The following is a 17,189-nucleotide window of genomic DNA, read 5'->3' as shown; positions in this document are numbered from 1 at the left end:
TAGCATGGCCTAATTCATTCTCTAGTATCTGTCCTCATAACTACCTCTCCAGCTTTCTCCCTCCCTTTCTTTCTCTCTCCTGTCCTTTTCTTTTTTTTTTTCTTTTGCTTTAAGAGAAGAGGTGTCACTCTGCCTCCCAGGCTGGAGTGCAGGGGTCTAATCATAGCTCATGGCAGCCTCAAACTAATGGGCCCAAGCGATCCTGCCTGCCTCAGCTTCATAAGTAACTAAGACTACAGGGATGTGCCACAATGCCCGGATTTATTTGCACCAATAGCCCATGTATTCTACCAGAAAGCCATACTGAACTCACCCCTCCCTGAATGGGTCAAGGCCTCTCCTAGCTGTGGCTCCTTCTGCCTATCATGTCAATAGGATGTAAGGTAATCAAAGGCAGGGACTTTGTCTTGTTGGCTGTTGAGCTCCAGCCTAGAACCACAGCTGTTATAAAGTGAAATATTCAATACATATTTATTAAATGAATAAATGTTTTCCCCAATTCTTTGCCATGCAAGCATTCAATTATCTTTCAAGGCCAATTCAAATGTCACTGCCTCTGGGATTTTCCATGACTTCCTATCTCCAACCTCCAACTGGCATCATCACATTGTTGCTCTCTTTTCTGTTTTCCACAGTGCTTGGTCTAAAGTTTCGGTAAGAATACTCATCACATTGTGCTGTGGCATTTGTTTGGCGCTGGGTCTCTATCCACTCACCCCTGCAGGAAACAACTCCAATAAAAGTCATCTCCACCCCCCTCCCAAGAACTCTGTTCCAAATCAATCCTGATCAGCAGTTAACCCACCAGGACAAAGCTTAAAACCAGCTTAATCTTAACAGTAAAGTTACCAAACTCTTGAGCTTTTTGCTCACACTCTCTTGGACTTACTATTTGTGACCTTCCTCCTGGATTCTTGGAGTTTTCTTTGCCCACATCTTACCCTTGCCTTGACTCTGATGGGCCAAGGTTGATTCATTTGGTACTAACTCATGATTCTAACTCTTTATCTGCTCTTCTAATTCTGGTTAAGACTGCACTGACCCCAACTAACCACTTAGCCTCTTTAAACAATAAGTGGCTGCTTATGTTTGCTAGTTTCTAGTTTCTTCTGTGTTCCAGAAGGGGGTGGTTTCAGCAGAGGTCACTTAACAGCCAAGATGGAGTGCCTTATGCTCAATGGAGTGGCCTATTCTGGCTCTATATTTGAAGTTCCTCCAACCAAGCTATCATTAACTACTTGGATATCTCGAGCCTTCTGTATAGTGTCCCCAAGACTCCCACAGAGTCTTTGAGTGATCCCATTCTATCAGACTCCTGCTGATATCTAGGGTCTGATTTTTCCCTCACCTGTCTTTGTATCTAAGGCTGGATACAAAACCTCAAGCCCCTTGCCCTCCCTAATTTGATAGGATTGGATGCTGTATATTATGGTTTTGTGTTTATTTTGTTCTGAAATTAAAGTATGCAAAATAAACTGTTTTATACAAAATGAACAAAACAAAACCTTGATTTGTAACCTCTGACAATTTCAGTGGCATAGACACTTCCACCATTGCTGTTGTTAAGCAACCAACCTAACATCACTAAATGTCGAGTTGGGAAAAGATGGGCTAGCCTGTATCCAGGTCACCACTGGAAATTTACCTTAACATCAGGTATCAATAAGTGGTACAAAAAAAAAAAAAAAGCCACGCAGTTTTAGGGAGAGTAGCCAAGAAAGGTCTTTCTGAGATGGTCAAAGGAAAAACACAAGAATATCATTTACCCGGTATCAAAATCAATGGCAGGCACTTTCATATCTATAACTAAATGTGATCCCCATTGACAGATGAAGAAACAAGTTATGTAATTTTCTTAGCCAAAAACCTAGTAAGATATTAAAGTGGGATTCATGGACAGGCTCCAAGACTTGTATTCTATCTGACTTCCTCCCTCAAATTATCAGTTATGGAAGGAAACAAGGCAATGACAGAGCTACGCTAGGCAACTCAGTTAGCCCAACGAAAAGAAACCATTTACTCATGGCCTAAAAAGATGTGGGTGGATTAAGATTCCTCGCAGGGCAAGAAATAGAATTATCAGAACTTACGCTGGACACTAAAATTGCCAACAATATAAATTCCCCCTCTTAATGCTCCCATATACAGAACAGCGAGGCCTTTTCCAAGTTTGTTCCCTCCCCCCCAAAATGGGGGTAACAGCAGTGCCTCCCTAGAGGGTGCACGTAAGATGATGGATACACATAAATTGCCCAAACCTCCCAAATCTTCAAGCTTCCTTGATGAAGGAACTCTGCCAGTTGCTCACAGTCAGGTCAAGGATTGAGGGAGAGCCAAAGACACAATAAGAAGCCGGATGTAAGTAACCCAAACTGGGGTCGGGTAAAGGGTTTTAGGAATCAACCCTTAAAAGGCTTCGGAAAACATCTGACGCGGAAGTTAAGGGACGGGATCTCAGGTGGAGAGATGCAAAACAGAATTTCCTCGCTCACCCCAGTTTTACCGACTCTACTGACAGCTCCCTGGCAGGTGTAAGTGGGAGCAGAGGCGGATTTGGTAGGATGTTAAGGCAGGGAAGGCTAGTCGCTCAGCAAGTATGTGGAGGACTGGGTACGCAAACTGGAGCGAGGCGCGAAAAAGGGACTTCTGGAATATTGCCAAAGCCCAGCCGACCACGTTCCAGCCCTCAGACGAGCAGCCACACGCGGTCCAGGGCACACTAGGAAACAAGACGCACGTCTCTAGGCGGGAATGCGGCTGCGCGCGCAGCTCTCGGCCCCGCGGGAAGTCTCACGTGTTCAGGGAGCACCACGAAACGAAAAAGCGTAGAGGAGGACAACTTCTTATTTTCTTTACGAAGTCATTATTTGCTGCAACCACTATTTATTCATAGTTTTCACCTTATTTTATTCGGAAGCAATTATGTTGCCTCAAATCGGCGGTCTCTTCCAAAAAGAATGCAGACTCATCTATCCTCATCTTCTCCGCTCACCCCTCCTATCGTTTTAGTTTCCTTTCTTCCTCGCTTGTCTCATCCAATCCTGCTAAGCTCTTCAGGTGACGTCACTAGTTTCTAGGCAGATCCTCCCCTACCCGCTCCCTCGCGCGCCCCCGTCTGGCGGTGCGAACCAAACGGTCGGATCGCGTGGCTGGCGCCGAGGAACCTGACTGACGACGCAGCCTATCTACTCGAGAAAGTGGTGGCCGGTTCGGCTAGCAGCGGCCCTGCTAAGGCGAACCGCCGAGGCTCAGTAAGGATTTCGGCCTTGTTGCTTGGGTTCATGATGGTTTCGGCTGCCGGCTTTCCTGTCCAGTCTGTGGAGGTCTGGCTCAGGGTGGGCTTGGCGTCCTCACGCTTTCGTGGGCCGGAAAGCCCAAGGAGCACGCGTTGAAGTAGTTTTCCCACATAACAGTATTTTAAGATGTTTTAAATACCATCCCCCTTATTAAAAAGCCTTCATGGCCGCTTGGTGGAAACTTTTTTTCCTTGCAAGAAGTGGCCTTGTGGCCCGAGTCGGCGCGGGCGCGAAGGCCCTCACGCACGTGTTCGCGCGTATTTTCTCTAGTTCGTTCTCTCCTAGTCGCGGCCGCCTGGAAGCGTTCTAGGTTCTGGTGGGATCCATCAGTGATAAAACAAAGCGCCCTGCCCTTCCCCCCGGGGCAGACGGGTCGGGGTGCGGTGGGGACACTGAGTACAGGCCCAGTAAGTCACCGTCGTGTGCCCGAAGGGGACAGTGCCCTGGGAACGGGGACAGTAGCGCGGAGGGTGGGGCTGGGCACCCCCGCTTGAGACGAGCAGGGTCGGGGCGGCCCTGGTTCCAGGCAGAGGGAAGTGAGGTCGCGAAAGGGCCGAGTGTGACTCATATTTATAAGAAGCCGTGGGACATAACAGGAGGTGAGAATCCCAACCTCGGACGGGAAGACCGGAGCAGGCTCCGCCCCCACAGCGATCCAGCAGCGCCTTCCGCTCGCTGCCGGCCCCGCTCCTGCAGCCCGCCCTCCTGGTGGTTCCAGTGCTGGCCTAGACTTGCAGACAGTTTAAACCTTTCATTTGGGATAGAATTTACAGAATAAGCAAAAGGCATTTCAGAAGATTTAAAAATAATTTCCCCACAGGGACGCTGCTTTCTTTCTCCTTTATAAAAAGAATATAAAGGCTGGGCGCACTGGTTTACACCTGTAATCCTAGCGTTCTGGGAGGCCATCGCGGCTGGGTTGCAGGAGCTCAGAAGTTCGAGACCAGCCTGAGCAAGACCGAGACCTCGTCTCTAAAAATACTCGGGCGTTGTGGCAGGCGCCCTGCAGTCCCAGCTACTCAGGAGGCTGAGGCAAGAGGATCCCTTGACCAAGAGTTTGAGGCTGCTGTGAGCTGTGACGCCACGACACTCAACCCAGGGCAATAGAGTCAAAAAAGAAAAAAAGAATACAAAAATCATCTGTTTCAGAACTTGATCCTGACGTGCCCCATGAAAACAAGGATGAAAGATTAGAGCTGTGTGGCTAATAAGGGTGGGGACATTAGGCAGTTCTGTGAAACAACACAGGACAAAGTATGTGTTAGTATGTGAATGTGAAAACAAAAAGAAGCTTTCCAGGTGTTTATTTTATTAATTTTTTTTTTTGAGACAGAGTCTCACTATGTCGCCCTGCCATCACAATTCACAGCAACCTCAAACTCTTGGGACTCAAGAGATTCTCTTGTCTCAGCCTCCCAAGTAGCTGGGACTACAGGCACCCACCATAACACCAAGCTATTTTTAGAGACAGAGTCTCACCACTTCAGGCTGGTCTCAAACCTGTGAGCTGAGGCTGTCCACTCACCTTGGCCTCTGGGAGTGCTAGGATTACAGGCATGAGCCACCTTGCCTGGCCTTTTTTTTCTTTTTTGAGATAAAATATTAGTAACTCTTTTTTTTTTTTTTTTTTTGGTGATAGTCTCATTATGTCCCCCTCCCTAGAGTGCCACAGCTCACAGCAACCTCCAGCTCCTGGGCTTAGGCGATTCTCTTGCCTCAGCCTCCTGAGTAGCTGAGATTACAGGTGCCTGTCACAATGCCGGGCTGCAGTTTGGCTGGGGTTGGGTTTGAACCCACCACGCTCAGTATATGGGGCTGGCACCCTATTTACTGAGCCACAGGCGCTGCCCAGTATTGTTATTTTTATTTACAATTTTTGCCTTTCCCACTAGACTTCCAGATATTATTGTTAAGGGCTAAATTTCTGTATCTTCAAACACCTTACTAAAAGCCTCACATGTAGGTGCTCAGTAATTATTTGCAGAAGAGTATAAGTCTCCATTAGGCCTTTGTATGTTTTCTAATAGAGTTGTTATTACTCAACTCTGTTTTGAAATTTCCTTCAGAATCTGGATGCTTTATTTAGGAACAACTTCAATGATAACAGATCTTTCTTGGAAAGAGATGTAAGTCCCTTGCAGCTAAGTTTGGTGAATAAATATAAAACTGAAAATAGTTTTGCTCAAAGAATAGAACAGTTTAATAAAGAGACTGATTTTTCTTAAAGCTAGTTCTAGATCACTTCTAAAAAGTTTGAATAATGGTACCATACTGAAATAAGGTCATTTGTAGTCTCTTTTTTTCCATTTTTTGCAGTTTTTTGGCTGGGGCTGGGGTTGAACCTGCCACCTCCAGTATATGGGCCAGTGCCCTACTCCTTTGAGCCACAGGTGCTGCCTTTTTTTTGAGACAGAATTTCACTCTGTCACCCTGGGTAGAGTGTAGTGGTGCCATAGCTCACAGCAACCTCAGACTCTTGGGCTTGAGCATCTTCTTGCTTCAGTCTCCTGAGTAGCTGGGACTACAGGTGCCCATCACAGTGCCTGGCTAGTTTTTCTATTTTTAATAGAGATGGGGTCTGTCTCTTGCTTAGGCTGGTCTTGAACTCCAGCAGTCTACCCACCTCAGCCTCCCAGAGTGCTAGGATTTCAGGCATGAGTCTCCATGCCTGGCCTCAAAATAAAACTCTTTTAGACCAGCATAGAGGTAGAGGTAGACTTGTTCAAATGCAAAATTAGATGATAGCCATTTATTTATGGTATACCTACACTCTTATAGGTACTTTGCTAGGTGTTAGAGATACTTACAAGAAATTATAGCTTCTTGTCATCAAGGAATTCCTTGACAGAACAAAGCCAATAGCTCTGTATAGTGATGATTACACTATTGACATAACTCACCAAAGTGAATTACATTTTAATATACACAGGTCAGAAATCTTGTTTGACATAGGTGAATTATAGATTTTGTTCGAGTATGGGATTGTGAGTGGGACAAGACTAGTTAAGAAACCATTCTTAGGGCGGTGCCTGTGGCTCAGTGACTAGGGTGCTGGCCCCATATACCAAGGGTGGCATGTTCAAACCCGGCCCCAGCCAAACTGCAACAAAAAAATAGCTGGGCATTTTGGCGGATGCCTATAGTCCCAGCTACTCAGGAGGCTCAGGCAAGAGAATCACCTAGGCCCAGGACTTGGAGGTTGCTATGAGCTATGATGCCACAGCACTCTACCAAGGGTGATAAAGTGAAACTCTGTCTCTAAAAAAAAAAAGAAAAGAAACTATTCTTAGAAGAAATTAGCTTGAATGGGGTTTTGAAAAATAAAACTTGGTATGGATTGGTGGAAAATAGAGAAATGGTCACTTAGGGCTGGGTGTGGTGGCTCATGCCCATAATCCTAGCACTCGAGGAGGCTGAGGCAGGTGGATTGCTTGAGATCAGGAGTTTGAGACCAGCCTGAGCAAGGACCAGAGCCTGTCTCTATTAAAAATAGAAAAACTAGCCAGGTGTTGTGGCAGGTGCCCGCAGCCCCAGCTGCTAGGAAGGCTGAGTCAGGAGGATCACTTGAACCTAAGAGTTTGAGGTTGCTGTGAGCTGTGACTCCATAGCACTCTACCCGGGGCAACAGAGTGAGACTTTGAATTAAAAAAAGAAAGAAAGAAAGAAATGGTCACTTAAGACTTAACTCAGCCAAAGTAACAATAATCCAAAGTTTGCCTGGCAAATGTGGAGGCAGGTCAGAAAGAAATGACTTGTCTTAGGACTAATTCGTAGAGGTAATGAAGATAGATGCCTGATGAAACATTTCTCCCTTACATCAAAGAACAGGACTGTGTTTTTTTTTTTTTTTTTTTGAAGCAGAGTCCCACTATTGAGTGTGGCCCTTAGTGGAGTGCTGTAGTGTCACAGCTCACAGCAACCTCAGACTCTCAGGCTTAAGCAATTATCTTGCCTGCCTCAGCCTCCCAAGTAGCTGGGACTATAGGTGCCTGCCACAATGCCCGGCTATTATTTTGTTGTAGTTGTCGTTGTTTAGCAGGCTGTGGCCGCGTTTGAACCTGCCAGCTCTGGTATATGTGGCCAGTGCCCTAACCGCTGAGCTACAGGCACTGAACTGAGAACAGGACTCTAGATTTGATGACACTTTACAATGGATAGTGCCAGGTGTACACTGCCAATTTTCATCTCTCTAAACTCAGTTTTTCTTGTTTCCATGCTAACATTGTCGTGTTGACTCAGTCTAACAGAGGCAAACTAGTGAAAAGGTAAGTGCAATAGAAGCTTATACAGGAATCTTGATAATCACATTTTCCTTCACTCTTTCTCCTGTTTTCCCTGTGTTTTTGCTGTGCATATAAGCCACGCTGAAATAATGCAAGAAGTTCTCCTAGTACACTCACACTACTGATATTTTCCAGACTGTTGACGTTTAAAGTAAGGGGCTAATTTTTAACAGTATCAAAGAAAGAATTATATATATATATATATATGTCACTTTCTTCAGCATTGCTGTCTCCTTTCTTCCTCTCCAGCTTTTGGCCCTTCTCATAAAGATGAAAATGCTTCTATTTGATGTTTGGGCCCTGATGGTCTTGATTTCTTGCTCAGGTGAGGTTATATTTGTATGCTGGGACATAAGTGGCTGGTCAGTAAAGAAGGAAATGGGAAATCTCAAGTTGGGCAGCCCTTCAGTTTTCATTCATTGGGACCCTGGGGAGAGATTCCTGTCTCTTGGATCACTTGGAAAAACCCTATTAATAGACTATCAAGAGCAGGGGTCCTCAAACTGTTTAAACAGGGGGCCAGTTCACTGTCCCTCAGACTGTTGGAGGACCAGACTGTGGGCCCTGGGACGAGTCGGCTGCTAAGGCAGGACAGGCAGCAGTGGCAAAAACACCCGGCATGCTGTATAAATGTCCTTGGTGGGCCACAGTTTGAGGATGCCTGATCAAGACAATTCTCCCTAGGAAATATGGTTTCTCTGCTTGGCTCCCTTCTGCCCAGGACTGTCCTATGTTTCTCATGAGAGTATTTTATTTTCATTTCTTTGTTGTCACTCTGTGTATCATGATCTTGACAGAACAAAGGCCATAGCTCAGTTTCAAAAAATGAACTTGAACTTTGGTGGGTAACATTGCTACAAGCATTGTGTATTCCCAGAAGGGACTGGTATTTGGGAGATGGAGTGGATGACAGAGATGGACTAGCTAAAGGGGACCTATAGGAAAGGCTTCAGCCCCTTACCTACATCAGGCATCCAAGATCTGTCCAACGTCCTTTTCCATTGCATCTGAGATTTTCTGAACAGATTTAACTGGTAGACATCTAGGAATGTCTGTTGCTTTAGCATAAAATCAAAATGGGATGGTTTCCCTCTGAGAAGAAGAGATGTAAAGTTCCATGGGAAATGAATGACCCTGGAAGTCATCTATAGGCACACGATTTGTTTTTCTTTTCTTTTTTTTTTTTTTCTGAATGTAGGCACATGATTTTTAAACTTTGATGTTCATAAGGGTCCTAGGGAGGCTTGTTTTATTCCCTAGCATATCTCCAGGTCCTACCTTCACATATTTTAAACATTCAGTCTGAAGTGGAGTCGGCATCTGCAGTTCTATAAGCATTCCAGGTGAAAGCAATCCTTAAGCATAATTTGAGTGAACACTGCTTTGAGGTATAGGTGATAAGGTTCCTTTGCTGAGGGGTCTCCTGACCCCATGTGTGCCCTTAGCAACCAATCTGGGGGAGCTTCCAAGAATTCTGAACGTTTAGAAAGAGAATGGTTTCTTGGGCATGATTTTTAGCAACTCCATGGTGACACTAATAGAAAAGTGAACTTCTTTTTTTTTTTTTTTTTGAGACGGAGCCTCAAGCTATCCCCCTGGGTAGAGTGCCATGGCATCACGTTCATAGCAACCTCCAACTCCTGGGCTCAAGCGAGTCTCCTGCCTCCGCCTCCCAAGTAGCTGGGACCATAGGCGCCCGCCACAACGCCTGGCTATTTTTTGGTTGCAGCCGTCATTGTTGTTTGGCGGGTCCGGGCTGGGGATTCGAACCCGCCACCTCAGGTGTATGTGGCTGGTGCCTTAGCCGGTTGAGCCACAGGCGCCGAGCCAGAAAAGTGAACTTCTTAAGAAAGATAGGGAATCATGGTAGAATCAGGGCTCTAATTTGTTATTATAATTAAGGGTCTTTTTTCTTGTCTGTTCTCCTGAACCTTTTCATTCAGGGTAGGTTCCTTGGTCTCTAACTTAGAATTAGATAGAATAAGCTCTGTATTTTGTTTGGGCCTCATGGTTCTCACCAGAATCTTTGGCATATGTGGTTCATTTCAGGGGCCACAGAAGAACTGTTTGAGGTTTCTATTTGGCCAAATCAGGCCCTGGTGGAGTATGGACAGTCCCTCGTGGTCAACTGCAGCACCACCTGTCCAGAGCCAGGACCCAGTGGAATTGAGACCTTCTTAAAGAAAACCCAAGTGAGCAAAGGGCCTCAGTGGAAAGAGTTTCTCCTGGAGAACATCACAAAGAATTCCTTCCTGCAGTGCTTCTTCTCTTGTGCAGGAATCCAGAAGGATATAAGCCTTGGCATCACTGTGTATGGTGAGTGGGGCTGAGGGCTGAGAGGAAAGGAGTGTGGGGAAACATGAATATGTCTCGTTAGGGAAGAATAAACAAATACTTCTAATTGGGAGAGAAAATTGGGGCTTGTAATAAAGATTTCTGTCATACTACAGGGATGCTAGAGCCCTAGGAAATAGAGCTTCTATTTTTTTTTTTTTTTTTGAGACAGAGTCTCCTTGTGTCACTCTGGGTAGAGTGCCCGTGGTGTCACAGCTCACAGCAACCTCAGACTCTTGGGCTTAAGTGATTCTCTTGCCTTAGACTCCCAAGTAGCTGGGACTACAGGGGCTCACCACAATGCCCAGCTATTTTTTATTGTAGTTTAGCTAGCCCAGGCCAGATTCGAACCCACCCACCTGGGTATATGTGGCCAGCACACTACCCACTGAGCTACGGGCGCTCCCCCTATTTCCTTGTGATGTAGGCTTTCTCCTGGGTTTGAAATTAGGAACAGACCACAGAGTGTGTCCAGACATCTGTGCTTGACAATATGTTCAAATTCAGGAAGCATATATTAATAATGCTAACTTTTAAAGCAGTGGTCCTCAACCTTCTTGGGCCAGGGTCTGGTTTCATGGAAGACAATTTTTCCTTGGACAGGGAGTCGGGGTGGGATCTGACAGGAGGTGGAGCTCAGGTGGTGATTAGAACGATGAGGAGCAGCTGTAAATAACAGATGACGCTTCCAGCACCAACTGCCACTCACCTGCTATGCAGTCCCCATTCCTAATAGGCCATGGGCCAGGCATGGCCCAGGGGTTGGAGACTACAGTTCTGAAGTATCAAAAATATATAAGTTAGTGCTGAATTATTTCCTACAAGCTCTTAGTCTCCATGAAAAAAGAAGGCTCTTGAACTGCCCTCTTGCAGAATGGTTAGGATTTGAATGAAAGGGGACAAGGGTGAAGAGGGTCTTTCAGGTGAGCAAATAACATTGGTGAAGATAAGACCATAAGTATGTGTGATCTCTGTGGTTCAGAGCAGTGTTAGTTATAGTTTTTGATGATGCTAAGGAGTATGAGTATCAGCTTCTGCTCATACTTCTGAAGCACCTCTGATAAGAGATAAAAACTCTCCAGAATGGCAGCAGCAGTCAAAGCAAGGGACTTCCCCCTCAATAATCACATTTTTTAGCCATGGCTCTAGCTGTTTTTGATAGGTGGCAGAAGAGCTAGAGGTTAACTTGTCCCATCTAGGACAGGGATGGCAGAAAGCTGACACTATTGATCAACAGTGATCAGATCAGGCCCTATCCTGTCTCTGGAGAGGTATGTAGCACTCATCAAGCCCTTCCTTTTTGTCTTAAAAGAGCCACCAAAGCTGGTGATCCTGGAGCTGCAGCCTGCATGGGTGGCAGTGGATGAAACCTTTACAGTGACGTGCCAGGTGCCCAGTGTAGCACCCTTGGAGAACCTTACCCTTACCCTTCTCCAGGGTAACCAAGAATTGTATAAAAAGAACTTTGTGAGCTTGGCTATGGACTCCCAAAGAGCTGAGATCACCATCAATGTCAGAGCCCAAAGAGAGAATGACAGGTGCAATTTCTCCTGCCATGCAGAACTGGATTTGAGTTTACAAGGTGGAACGCTCTTTGAAGGCAGTTCACTCATCAAGGTACTTCGGATCTTTGGTGAGTCAGAGTCCAGGTGTGAAAGAAACTTGTGAGCTTACCTTGGCTTTGGGGGCTAAGTTCTCAAAGGGTTATGGGTGGGGATGATTGCACTGCACCTTTACTTGAGCTTTAAATTCACCTTGCTAAGAGGGACCTTTTAGCTTCATTCCCTTCCTACATTGTGGGGTCTTATATGGCTTATGATATATCATGGCTTTTCTCCTTTCTTATTTTTTGGCAGAATTCTCTCAGAGCCCCCAGATCTGGGTCTCTTCACTTATGGAGGTTGGGATGGCAGAGGCTGTGAGCTGTGAGGTGGCTAGGGTGTTTCCTGCCAAAGAAGTTACATTCCACATGTTTCTGGGAGATGAGGAGCTGAACCTCTTCCCCTTCTGGGAGGAGGACACAGTATGGGCCAATGCCACTGTTCGAGCAATGGAGACTGGTGACCAGGAGCTGTCCTGCCTCGCGTCTCTGGGTCCAGTGGAACAGAAAACAAGAAAGCCAGTACACGTTTACAGTAGGTGACCAGCCTCTTCTCCTCCTCATATGGGGTTCTCTGTTATTGAAAACTTAAGCAGTACTGCGTTTATAATTTGACTATAGAGATCCCACTAAACTTTGCTGGATACTCTTTGTTTTATTTTTGTTTGTTTGTTTGTTTTGAGACAGAGTCTCAAGCTGTTGGGTAGAGTGCTGTGGCATCACAGCTCACAGTAACCTCAAACTCCTGGGCTCAAATGATTATCTTGCCTCAGCCTCCCAAGTAGCTGGGACCACAGGTGCCTGCCACATGGCGCTATTTTGTTGTTATTGTCATTGTTGTTTTAGCTGGCCTGGGCTGGGTTCAAACCCACCAGACTGGGTCTATGTGGTCAGCACCCTACCCACTGAACTACAGGTGCCACCCTGGATACTCTTTCAAATGAATATTAGTCTTCATCTTCTTCTGGTAAGTACAGGCAGGTGGGGGACATAAATTGCAACAATTCCTTTCAGTCTTCACTCTCAGTTTCCTTACAGAGCAATTGTGGATGCTTGACCTTTTCCTTAGGAACATTTATTGAGGTGAGGAGGACATCTATAAGATGAAAAGGTACCTTGCTGTCCTTACAGCAGAGGCATAGCCAAATGTACGCACACTGCATTTGTTGTACGAAACTCTCAAATCCCTCTTTGCTCCTTCTTTTGCAGAAGCAGCAGTGGTATCTAAAGTTTTTCCCCTGTTGTCTGTCTACCTGAGTGATACCAGCGCAAGAGTACAAAGTGGCTGCTAGCTTTGAGAAATGTACTTGGTTCTCTTTTTTTTTTCATTCTAGGTTTCCCACCACCAATCCTGGAACTAGAAGAGTCATACCCATTGGCAGGGACGGACATTAATGTGACCTGCTCAGGGCATGTATTAACATCACCTAGCCCTACTCTTCGACTTCAGGGAGCCCCAGATGTCCCTGCCCCTGGGAAGCCTGCTTGGCTTCTGCTTACCACCAGAGAGGAAGATGATGGCCGAAATTTTTCCTGTGAGGCCTCTTTGGAGGTGCAGGGTCAGCAGTTGATTAAAACCACTGTGATCCAGCTCCATGTCTTATGTGAGTGGAAGTCTGATCTTTCTTACCAAAACAAGGATTATTAGTTTCCATTTAAAAAATCTTGGCCAGTAGCTTCAATGTAAGAGTTGCCGCACTTTTTTAATTTAATTTTTTTCTTTTTGAGATAGAAGCTTGTTCTGTCACCCAAGCTAGAGTGCCACTGCCACAGCCTGCCTCACAATGACTTCAAACTCCTGGGTTCAAACAATCCGCCTGCCTCAGCTTCCTGAGGAGCTAAGACTACGGGCGCCTACCACCACTTCTGGCTAATTTTTAAATTTTTAGTAGAGATGGGGGTCTTGCTTTGCTCAAATTGGTCTTGAGTCCTGAGCTTAAGGGATCCTCTTGTGTTGGCCTCCCAGAGTGTTAGGATTACAGGCATGAGCCACTATGCCTGTCCCATTTTTCTCATTTAAAGAAAAAATAAAGAGAAAAGGAGAAAATAAAATGAAAGCTTTACAAGTGTACCTTAGCCAGGAAAGTGAATGGGAATAAAAATGAGAGGAAATTGGGAACAGGAAGGAAAGTGGTCAAAGTGATTAGGCAGCATTAGTGAAGGTCGATGGCTGAGGAGAACATAAGAAGTAATAGTTAGAGCTTATGTTTAGGAGGGAAATTCTTTAAAATTCCACATAAGAATTTATATTTTGAGAAGTAAGAATATCCTCATCTCTGAGTTGACCACTATCCTCATCCACAAAGCAGGGCTCCAGGCCACCATGGACAGAGCAGTGCTGTCATTTAGACTGCCTCTCAGACTCCTTGCCCATAGGGAAGGGAGAAGAGTTGGCTCCAACCAGGGAACTGAGAGCGCTCCCTTGGGAAAGATAGCTATTGGGTGGAGGAGACAGCATTTGGGTTAGGGGAGGAGGAATGTGGTACACTCAGCTTGGCTCCTTGGGGGACTCTCTTTTTTTGCAGACAAGCCAAGGTTAGAGGAGTCTGGTTGCCCTGGCAACCAGACATGGGTCGAAGGGATGGAAGAAATGCTTGCCTGCGTCCCAAAGGGAAACCCAGCTCCAGCCATGGTGTGTACCTGGAATGGGGTCATCATTGACCTTGAAGTGCCACAGAAGGCAACCCAGAACCACACTGGAACCTACTGCTGCACGGCTACTAATCAGCTGGGCTCCGTCAGCAAAGACATTGCTGTTGTTGTTCAAGGTGACTGCTGCTAGGCCTGTGATGGAAATTCCTCAGGGGTTTGGGATTTTTTTTGAGATAGAACCTCTAGCTGTTGCCCTGGGTAGAATGCTGTGGCATCACAGCTCACAGCAACCTCCAACTCCTGGGCTCAAGTGATTTTCCTGCCTCCACCTCCCAAGTAGCTGGGACTATGGGCGCCCGCCACAATGCCTTGCTATTTTTTGATTGCACCTGTCGTTGTTTGGCGAGCCCAGGCTGGATTCCAACCCGCCAGCTCAGGTGTATGTGGTTGGCACCTTAACCGCTTGAGCCACAGGCACTAAGCCAGGGATTTTGGATTCTTATCCAAGCATGGAAAGAAGAAAGATTTTACTGGGCTGAGAAGGACCAGACTCAGAAGTGGGCTTGGTAGACTGAGCTGAGGTGATTCTCTTGTCCTCAGGCTTTCCTAATTCTGTTTTCTGTGCTTTAACAGGTCTGGAGAAAGGAGTCAGCTCTACTATCTTTGTCATTATTATTGTAGCCCTTGGAGTGGGTGTAATCACTGTAACACTATATTTGAACTATCGGCCCTGCAAAGTAGAGAGGAGAAAATTGCCCTATAGGCAGACAGAGACGAACAAAGAAGAGGAAAGCCAGTTTGCTTTCCAACAAGCAGAAAAGTGCAACTCACATAATTGTTGAATAGAAATCACTTTTGGTTGAATGAGACTTCCATTACCAGAGTTTAGGAAAGAGATGGTTAGAGGAGAAAGGAAGAAACAGAATATGAGGCTATGTTACTTGTTGTGTTTTTCTGTCCTGTAAAATAGTATTCCAGGCCCCTATGCCCTTTGTGTCCAATCCATCTACAAACTCATCTTTCTCCTTTGAGTTCACTCTAGTCACGAGGAATTTCATTCACAGTTTGTAATTAGTGAGATGGCCTCTTGCTCCTTGCTAGGTGCTTAATCAGTCCACTCTTAGATTCAGAAAAGAAGATCCTGCCCTTTTATCTTAAACATCAGACTAAGGAGATAGACACATCTTAGAAATGCAACTCATTTCTTTTCCCTGATGACTAACTGGGAACTAATTTTTTAATCCAGGGAAAAGATTTTGAAGGGGATATTCCCCTCTTCACATTCCCTTGCTCCCCTAACCTGGGGTTCTGGAATGCGCACTGCCAAAGTGGAGCTTGATATCATTAAAGGTCCTTTATTTCAACTCAGTAACCATTCGTTGTGGGCCTTGGGGATGTGTAAAAATCATAAGAAATTCCACATTGGGCTAGACAACCAGCTTACTTAGCCCAGTGTTCTGTGTCTGAAGTGGAAAGTAGAATGAAGTGGAAGGGAGAATTCTTCCCTGAAATTGGCATCATAGGTTAAGGGCTCCAAACATCCCTGAGTTCCTTTTCAAAGTCATTCTGGAGTAATCATCTGTGAGCTCACATTTGACAGTTTACTTTTTTTTCCCTGCATAAAGTACATATTTTCATGTGTCTGCAAACTCAAGTTTCAAGAGGAATCCTCTTGTGACAGTATTCAACATAATGATTTTATGATTCAGCTTCCTTCTCTGTTCTTTGGAAAGAGTATATATTCACACCTGGTGAAGGTACAAGGAGCCATAAAGTCAGATTTTTTTTCTCTCAAATTAGTCATGAAACGGTCACTGAAATGTTGACTATGATAAAAAATAAAAGTGATTTTATGATATGCAAATATATTTCTCTTCTTTGTCCTTTACTGAAAGCGTTCATTAAGCCAGTGGTTGCATTTCACAATTTTTTCTTTTTTTTTTTTTGAGACAGAGTCTCACTATGTTGCCCTGGGTAGAATAATGTGGTGTCACAGCTCACAGCAACCTCCAACTCTTGGGCTTAAGTGATTCTCTTGCCTCAGCCTCCTGAGTAGATGGGACTACAGGTGCCCACCCTATCTGGCTATTTTTTTGGTTATAGTTGTCATTTTTGTTTAGCAGGTTGGGGCCAAGCTCAAACCCACCAGCCTCTGTGTATGTGGCTGGCACCCTACCCAATGGGCTATAGGTGCCGAGCCATGCATTTCACAATTTTGAATACAATTTCTAAGGGAAGAGTGCTCAGCATAAACAACCAACCCAGGGCAGGTGATATTACATCAGCACTGGGCAGCAGCCTATTTGACATAGAGGTCCACAGCCTTCCAAATTGTAGATACTAGCTAGAAAGAATGCAGTATCAGACACCAAAGGGAAAAAACTTCCAAGACCCCCTGAGTTGTGGGTTTGGTATGAAAATAACCCTTTTCCTTCATGTAAAGGGCTGCGAGGATACAATCATGAACCAAACATTGTCCCTGGCTTCTGTGAGTTATTAGAGAAGCTAGACAAGTGAGATAAATGAGTAATTATGTTTGTGCATTAACTCTTATGACTGGGAAAACAGACTTGGATCAAGGAAGCCTTCGTAGATGGAGACTAGAAACATCTTGTTTGGCTTTGCAAAATAGCATCCCCCAAATAATCTTCTCAACTTCAATGTTTCTACTAAGTATAGTAGCCACTGTTCTCTCATGTGAGTCTAACACATCATCCACCTTTCTGAACTGAGCACTTCGGGAAACAGGAAGCAGGTCTAGAGTATACAGCAACCCAGTATAGGGATCCATGACCATTTGGGTGTCAGCATCAGGTGCATCAGGCCTGTGGCTGTTCCCCCACTGCAAACTCCCACCTCATGACCTCTGCCCACTTAGAAGAGGAGGTTCATTTGGACTTCGAGTTCCAGTAGGAAGAGCCTGGTGGGTTAGTCTGCTACTGCCTTTGCTTCTCACTGCCACCGGGTGTCAGTGTTGACAGATGGTCTTGCACAGTGCCATCAAACTAAGTTGTTCTGCAGGTCTGGTTCTAGGTCAGCTGCTTGGGGGGCGGGGGGTGGGGGTGGGGGGGACACGACTTCCTC

The 17,189-nt window shown here is 45.5% G+C and overlaps 1 protein-coding gene across 1 annotated transcript; it reads left to right on the top strand.

Moving 5' to 3' along the window:
- Positions 1–7,849: 7,849 nt before the first annotated feature.
- Positions 7,850–14,947, top strand: LOC100944069 (intercellular adhesion molecule 5). The gene is made up of 7 exons (XM_003786628.1): positions 7,850–7,904; positions 9,629–9,895; positions 11,226–11,546; positions 11,770–12,048; positions 12,848–13,117; positions 14,039–14,281; positions 14,739–14,947. The coding sequence occupies exons 1-7, from the start codon at positions 7,850–7,852 to the stop codon at positions 14,945–14,947; spliced, it is 1,644 nt and encodes a 547-aa protein (XP_003786676.1).
- Positions 14,948–17,189: the final 2,242 nt, after the last annotated feature.

The sequence above is a fragment of the Otolemur garnettii genome, unplaced genomic scaffold (genome assembly GCF_000181295.1).
Source record: "Otolemur garnettii isolate 467f Iridium unplaced genomic scaffold, OtoGar3 scaffold00018, whole genome shotgun sequence".
Lineage (NCBI taxonomy): Eukaryota > Metazoa > Chordata > Mammalia > Primates > Galagidae > Otolemur > Otolemur garnettii.
This window is presented reverse-complemented; position numbering and strand designations above follow the sequence as displayed.